General features: G+C 47.2%; 1 protein-coding gene across 1 annotated transcript; it reads left to right on the plus strand.

Annotated features, from left to right (window-relative positions):
- The first annotated feature begins 1421 nt into the window (after positions 1-1421).
- Positions 1422-3035, plus strand: TMSB4X (thymosin beta 4 X-linked). The gene is made up of 3 exons (XM_055802585.1): positions 1422-1577; positions 2135-2248; positions 2577-3035. The coding sequence occupies exons 2-3, from the start codon at positions 2149-2151 to the stop codon at positions 2609-2611; spliced, it is 135 nt and encodes a 44-aa protein (XP_055658560.1). The 5' UTR covers positions 1422-1577; positions 2135-2148; the 3' UTR covers positions 2612-3035.
- Positions 3036-8357: the final 5322 nt, after the last annotated feature.

Below are 8357 nucleotides of genomic sequence, written 5' to 3' on the forward strand. Positions count from 1 at the left end.
TGGGATCGCCATGGGGATGAGATTTTACCCCCTTGAAATTACAGCTCTGGAAATGCAATGAAAAATGGCCAGCCAAGGGAGGGGGGCCAGCCACAAAACTGAGGAAGCATCATCCGCAGGGAATTTCCTGAAATGTATTTACAGTTCTCCTTGTGTGTATTAATACCGTTTATGATTTGGGGTTTTTAATGCATCAGCAATCACCCTTGCACCAGACACCCTGCTTCAGGGCAGGGAGCAAGGAGCCACAGGCTCCATGGGGTCCATGCAGATGTCCCAGAGCTCCCAGGCGCCGGCTCCTGTCCCACCTCACACCTTGACAGCCAGCGTGGCCGCTCCCGGCGGGGCTGCTGACAAACAAAGGCGCAGATTTCCCCGGCTCCCTGTCATTCAGCCACGCGCACACGCACACATACACCCCCCTTCTCTCCCCCCGCCCCCCCCTTCCCCGTGGCAGTTTTTTCACGGGAATAATTCCGTTTATTACCCGGCGATCTAGAGAGGGACCAGCCACCCGTGCCGTGCGCCCCCGGCTGCCCCCCCGCAGGCAGGGTGCAGGGTCAGGGCCGGCTGCTGCGCGGGGCGCGCTGCTTGAACCCCCCGAGCGAGCCCTTGGGGACATCTGGGGCGCTGCGGCCGGGACCCACGGCGGGCTCAGCCCCGGCCCTCCCCCGCACGGGCAGGGCCGCCGGGGCCGTGCGGGCGGTGCCCCCGCCGGGGCCGAGCCGCTGCCGGGAGCGGGCGGGGAGGCAGGGCCGGAGCTATTGTCTGCTGGGCCGGCACCGAAGCGTGGCCTGGCCCGGGGGCGGCGGGCTCGCTCAGCCCTGCGCAGCGGGGTTGCGGGGGCAGCCTAAGGGCTTTCTCTCCCTGCAGCAGGGTTGCAAGGGCAGCGGAGGAAGGGGGCTGTGGGGCGGGCAGCTCCCGGAGCTCTGAAGGGGCGAGGGTTTCGTCTTTTCCTTCTACATGCGGAAATCTCAGTAACGTAACCAGCGACCTGATCCTGCCCGAGCGGGAGAGGGGCAGGCAGAGCTGCAGCCAAACCACCGCAAGCCCCGCGCCGGGCGCAGCCCGCGGCCACTGCGGAAGGTGCCCGGTGGCTGCGGCTGCCCCCGCCCGCCCGATCCTGCCCGCCCCGGCCGGCCCTGCCCTGCGCGGCCCCGCGGCGGCGGGGCAGGACGGGCGGGGGCCGGGGAGCCGGGGGCAGCGGCCGCCCCCCTCACCGGGCCGTCGCGGGGGTGCGGGCCGCCAGCCGCGGCCGGGGCGGGGACCGGCACCGGGCCGATCTTCGGCTTTAAGGGCGGGCGGGCGTGTGTGCCCGTGTGTGTCTGTAGCCGTGTGTGCGTGTGCGCGGGGGGGGCGGCGGGCTGGGCGGTGGAGGGAGGGGAAGGAAGCCGGCAGAAAAAAAAAAAAAAAAAAAAAAAGAGCGGAAAGCGGCAAAATGGTTAGCGGGTGACATCACCGTCATTTGCATAGGCGCGGGGATAAAACCGCCCCGCCAGCGAGCGCCCTTTATACTGGCGTGCGGAGCGGCGGCAGCACCGAGCGGCGGGGCTGAGCATCACCGCGCGGCAATACCGGTGGGTCCCGCCGCACCCCCCTCCCCTCCCTTCCCCCCCCTCCCCCCTCCCTCCCCTCCCGGGTCCCCCAGCGCAGGCACTACGACCCCCTGCCCGGTACCCCTGCCGGGGAGGGACCGCGGGTAGAGCAGGGCGCGGGGCTATTGTCCGGGGGGGGGGAGGGGGCTATTGTCTGGGGGACGCACCGCTACAGGGCGGTGGCGTGCGAGCCGCAAGCCGGCTTTGTTGCTGTTCCAGGGCTTTATGTTTAAATTAATTTTCCCTTAATGAGTTAAAAACGCGGTCCGCGCCGGGCGCTTCCCTTCTATTGTACTCGGCTCCGCGCAGGGACTGGGAGTTGCCCCCGGCGGCGGCTGGCGGCGAGCTGCACCGCCTTTGATGGTGGATTAAATTAACGCTTTTTAAAACAACTTTTAAATATGCCGGGGATTAAGCGCGGTATTTTCGGCGTGCGCCGAGTTCCGGGCTCCCGCGGCGGCGGGTCCCCGCGCTGGGGGTGGGGGCGGGGGGCGCGGGCAGCCGGCGAGGGGGTGACGGTCTGTTCCTTGTGTGCGCAGAGTCACCTGCCAACATGTCCGACAAACCAGACATGGCTGAGATCGAGAAATTTGACAAGTCCAAATTGAAGAAGACAGAGACGCAAGAGAAAAACCCGCTGCCTTCAAAAGAAAGTGAGTGCGGGCACCGGCGGGGAGGGCGGGCGGGGGGGCGGGGGGAGGCGGGAGGAGACAAAGGGGCGGGGGGGGGGGGGGGGGAGCGGGGGGCGGTGGGTGCGGGGCTGCGGGGGGGGTGCAGGGCTGTGGCTGTGCCAGACAGCGAAAACCTGAACCCACCGCCTAGTAGCGCGGTATTTACAATTATTTACCTTTCTTTTTTGAGGTGGATATAGATAGATAGATACATTTTTACAAATCGTAGGAATTGTCGTGTGAATGCGTTTCAGCTTCTTGATCTTCATTTTTTTTTCTCTCCTTTTCTGTTTTTTTTCCCCCTTTTTAGCAATTGAACAGGAGAAGCAAGCGGGTGAATCGTAATGAAATCAGCCCTTCCAAATTATGCACTGTACATTCCACAAGCATTGCCTTCTTATTTTACTTCTTTTAGCTGTTTAACTTTGTAAGATGCAAAGAGGTTGGATAAAGTTTAAAATGACTGTACTGCCCCTTTCACATCAAAAGAATAGAGAGAACTACTGACACTGAATGAAGGCGCTGCCTTTCCCTCTGCCTGTCTGGCTTTGGTCCTGGTGGCATGAAAGAGCTTGCATGTTGATGAAAGAAGAACTTGGGTGGGACTACAGTAAACTAGAGTAACACACGAATAAATGCAAAGCTGTACCAAGGTCCTGCGAGCTGTAAAATGCAGTTAATCGAGTGCCATTTTTTTTTTTGTTCAAATGATTTTAATTATTGGAATGCACAATTTTTTTAATATGCAAATAAAATGTTTTAAAATCTGGATGGTATTTATGTCCTCTATTTGGAGAACTGTATCAAAGGATACGAAGCATAAAAGCCGGTACTGAGACAATATGGGATACTATAAAACCTTTGGAGATGCCTCAATCACCATTCTCATTTTTTTCAATATGTGCTCTCACCAATAGATAAATTTGTGATCCTCGAAGCTAGCTTTTAGAAAAATTTCAGTAAAAAATTGCATGTCTTTAATTTGTTACCATGTGAGTATATCACTTTAAATATTTCTTCTTTAGTATTTAATGTAGAGATTGATAAAGGCAAAAAAATTTGGTGACATTTGTTGCTTTGCCCCACCCATAGCATAGCTCTTGTACTCAGAACCCTTCTGTTGCAGAGATTCAACCTCAGTTGTATAAATCTGTAATTGGTTTAGTTAATAATTAAGGCTTGTTCTGCTGATACAGTATATAAGGAAAATGTAACTTGTAAGTTCAAGATTTTTACTATATCAAAGCTATTTTAGTGGTTGGTGTCCCATGCAAATAACCATTTTAAGAAAATACTGTTCGTATTTTGAAGACTTTTAATCTGTTAATGGCTACTTGGTCCTACAAATTAGTATTAAAAGCTACACTTTCATTAATTCATAATTAACTGTTTGGTAGCAAAAATGTTACAGTAACAAAAAATTAAGATGATAAACCCTGTATGCAAATAGCAACACTCCACACCACTGCTTTACAGCAGTTCACTCAGGCCTGGGATGCTTTTTCGTTATTTTTCCTCAAATGACAGTGGGTAAAACCTGTGATCAGTAGGAGTTGACTTCAATTGTCATGTATTTCATCCACTACTCGCTGCACTTTAAAGTGAGTGAGTAACACTCTGGAAGAAATGCTGTCAGATAGCCTGTAGGAGGGTGGTGAGCATAGTTCTGCAGTGCTGTACTTTTATCTCAAGGGGTTGAGCCTATATTTGTTGTAGCCAGTTCCTATAAAGCAGAATCAGTCCCTCTGGGGAGGCCTGGGTTTTGCTGAGGCTGGTGGCTTGATGGGGTCACGTAGCTTTGGGGTTTCATTCTACCACCTCTCCTGTGCAGCATCTGACTGCAGCAGCAAACTCTGTCATTGAGTTTATACCAGTGGGGGTGGTGGGGCTTCTCTGCTCGGAGGTTTGGTGGATGTCTGTGCTGCTGGAGGAGGAGGGAGCCCAGGGGTGCCTTGTGCTTGAGGTGCAGCCCTCAGCCTTCCAGCAGTGGAAAACTTGCAGGACGGAGTGTTAGATGAGAAGCTAGGGTTCAGGCCTGAGATGTTTTGATCCAGTCCATGGGAAAATTTGGGAAGTCCTGGTGGTGTAAGGACCTTCACGCTAGTTTAAGCTGGTGAGTTCAGGAATGAAGTGAACCATTTCTTGCGCTTGTAAATATTTCAAGCTTTCATCTTATTCCCTTCATATAATGGGAAAGATGTAGAAAACTTCTAGCTGATTTTCTGAAAAGTCAATTAAACAATCAACTCCCAGCTACTGATCTTAATCAGGTAACACAGGATGTAACATGACTAAATTCAAAAGCACACAGTCTGAACTGTACGTGAGCAAATGAGTAGAGGCGAGCGCTTGCTCACTGCGGATTCACCTATGGGAAGAAAACCAAAGCAATATATTTCTGAGAGAGGCAAAGCATGAGATATACATAGCCTGGTGTAAGTCAACAAAAGTGTATGCCAGTGTAGTTCAGCAAAGCCATAATGAGATAGGCAGCCTCTGACTTCAGAATTACAAGTCCAAAGACATCAGAAGACAGTGCTGGCCAGAGGGTACCATTTGCGACATGCCTGGTGGCCTCAGGCATGTGGTAAGAGATGATTTTCAGGAGATGCAGCAATAACCTACTACTGCTTTTAGGAGCTCTGTTTCTGGCATCAAGGGCTGAACAAAATACAAAATCAACCAGAAAATAAATCTTCCAGGTCAAATCTAGGAATTGCTGGAGCCTATTATCTCCTGCTTTGCTCCTTGTTCAGCTTTTTGCATATATTCAGAGAAAATCGTGGCAGCTCTTTGCCATGCTTTGCATAGGCAACATTGAGGTGGTCACATCTGACGCCTATTTTACAGCAATGGAATTGATGGCATGAAACATGAAGGCTTGGGTGGATCGATTCTAATATTCAGGGCTGTGCCTGCACGGGTTGCTGGCTGTGGCTAATAAAGGAGACCAATCTCTTCAACTGTCAGTCTAGAAACTTTCACCATCAACAAACTGACTAGAAAAAAAAATACAGCCCAAAACCTGGTTATGAAAAAGGGTCATCAGATACAGAAAGGCACATATGGTTTTTGATCTCACACGCTGTGCAGTCACATTATCCCAGTCCTACAAGACGAAGGCTTTACAGTGTCTGGTGTGCTGCTTCCCCACCCCCAGCAGAGAGGCAGCTCCACCAAGGCTACATGGTGTGTAGCTCAGCCCTCAAGTACTGAACTAAATTCTTCCTTTCTCAATATTTAAGAAAAGATTTTATATCTGTCTCATGCACCTCCCCACATGTCATTAACTATGCATGTACTGGACAGAAAGCATACGCTAACAATATCCAAAATAGATCATTGTGGAGTTAAATTAATTACAGAAGTGTGGAGACTTTAATGCAAACATTTTGGTCTTCTAGGCTATTTTTGTGCAATGCTGAATGTGTGATAAAACACCACTTCCCCTAGTAACCCTTTACTTCCCTAGGAACAGTGTAGAAATGAGCAGTTCCTATTGTGTATTGTAATCATATATGGCTGCCATATACAACTGCAGCACAACACAGTTTTATTAAATAAGGAACTGTGCGCTAATCCAAGCATCATATAAAATACAATGAGCACATAATACAGCGCTCAGTGCAATAATTCCACGGCGCTGATACTAAAAGGGGTGTGAAGAAATAAGAAATGTAGCTCATGCTTATTCGTTGATATACAGTAGGATGACTATGCAAAGCAACCTATGGCAGTCTTGGCAGAGCTGCCTTCTGTGAGATCATCTGATGCGCCAGCTTTGTGCATTTTCAATTCAACAGGCAAGGCAGCCAAATTGTAAATAAAATGGGCTATTTTGTTAATTTGGAAAAAGGCAATTCCAGACAATGTTTATCCATTATTTATACACTGTCTGACAGATTAATTTGCTATTGTCCCTGTGATACGATGATTTTTTTAAAAAGCTCTGCTTTTTACCATACACCTATTTCAAAATTCTGTGACTTATGACAAGAAAGCGCCCATTTTTCTCTCTGTTTCAGCTGAAGTTAATGACCTGAATTCCAGTATTGCTTTTACCAGGTTTCAAAAACGTCAGACCTCCTTTTGACTTTCTCTTCTTCCAGCTTAGAAAAAAAAAATCAAACATAGTGGGTTCTGAGAGATGTTTCATTTTGCCTCCGGGTTAATAAGCCTTCAGCATATTGGGAGCACAGCAAAGATAATTTTTTTCTCTTGTTTCTGCAATCACGAGGACTACAACATTCCTTTTTTTCCTTGCATTCAAAAGCTGGGGTTCTCAGGAGATTTTTTAGTCTCCTGGAGCTTGGGCTTTATGAAAACTGTCAGGCACGACATGATTCAGGCAATGTAATGAGAATTGGCAACTGAAAGATTCTCCAGCCACTGCTCACTCACAATAAGAGGATGCTGATACGGCAAAGCGGAATCAAATCTATAGCACTAGTTTCAGGCCATGATATGAAAGAATGACAAAGTGAGACTGTAAAAAGTAAATCTCTGTCTTTTTTTTTTTCTTTTTTTTTTTTTTTTTTAATTCAGAATTCCAGTGGCCCTAGGTTTTCTGATGGCTCTGGAGTTACTGTTTATCTAACATCAATTTTTCTTTTACCAATATTTTGCAAATGAATCGATGGATTTACTCTAATTTCAATATATTTCCAGCATTTGAATAGTCCCCAAATATTCACATGTCCATCCAGAACACCGTCTTGAAAAAAAAAATCATTATTCCTTTGACCAAAGACTTCTTGGTGATAAAGAAACTTTTCGCCACTACTGTCATTCTAATCATTTTATCTTTGGCATGTGGTCCGGGGCTTGAAATCTGGGCCCAGAAACAATCTCATGTGACTTTGTAGACATTGCATATTACATGAACAGATATTTGCAGTGCCTTTTGTTTGCATATGGGTAAATATTGACTACACTTACAAACTGACTAGAGGTGTGTTTGAAAATGGAAAAAAGAAAACCCAACCAAAACCAAAAAAACAAAACCAAAACTCAAGTAAGAGGAATGCATATGCACGTTCTGTATTTGCCATGAATAGTTTAGTCATCCCAACTAATGGTTTGAAGCAACATTGAGGTCTCTAAAATAAGACAGATGAACTAGCTGAAATCTACTTCTCTCTAGGCCAAAAGGATGAAATTCAGGCTCTGAGATGGTTCGAATCTCACCTAATGTATTTTACAAATTTTCATAGATACTACATTATGTTGTATTTCTTATAATGGTGCTTCCTTTCCATCTGACATATAACTATGTATAATATGGCTTATATTACTCAGGTATAACATTTTAAAATGTTTTGAAATGGAGGAATATTTTCAAACTTGCAGCTTTGGAATTTATCTTTAAGGCCCTCTGCACAGCTGGATTTTGATGCAATATAATGTAGAGGATTTTTGGAGCTACATAATAATCTGAAAAAGCACTTGCTGGATTAATTTTTCGTGCATCTTGGTTCACCTCACCTGTTCTATATCATCTAGCCCATATAAGAAAATTCAGCCAACAGGGATATTCCTCATCCTTCCCCCTAAACTGGGCACTGCCTTTCAGAAATGCCACTGACTCACTGTGCAGTGGGAATAGCAGTTAGTATTAATACGTACAAGGTCTGATGTGGTATGTTATTTCCTGAAGGATGGAAATGTCAGCTTTTTGGCAAGGGGCTCATAAGACTTGCTTACCACTCCCAAGGGTCCTAATTTGGTATTGGACAACGCTACGGATGAAAACTAAATTTAGGTCAGCTTCAGAGGCTTTTATGGTCCTCTCTGAAACTATACAGTTATAAATATCAAAACCAAGGTGTGAACCAAGTAGAAGAACAGAATCTCTAAGTCATTTCCATGATGTCGTGTGTGTGATTTGATCACTTACAAAGGATGTGACCACATCAAACTCAGACAATAAAAATAAGATACTAGTTTGGATGCTGGTGTCCAGTGAAGTTGGCCAAAGAAATACCTGCTTGGACTTTATCACTATTATTTTTTCAAGGTATTATGATAGCATGATAGCACCTTGGTGCCTGTCGTGAAACTAGGGATATGAAGACGTGTAGTGAAAAAACTG

The sequence above is a fragment of the Falco peregrinus genome, chromosome 4, assembly GCF_023634155.1.
Source record: "Falco peregrinus isolate bFalPer1 chromosome 4, bFalPer1.pri, whole genome shotgun sequence".
Lineage (NCBI taxonomy): Eukaryota > Metazoa > Chordata > Aves > Falconiformes > Falconidae > Falco > Falco peregrinus.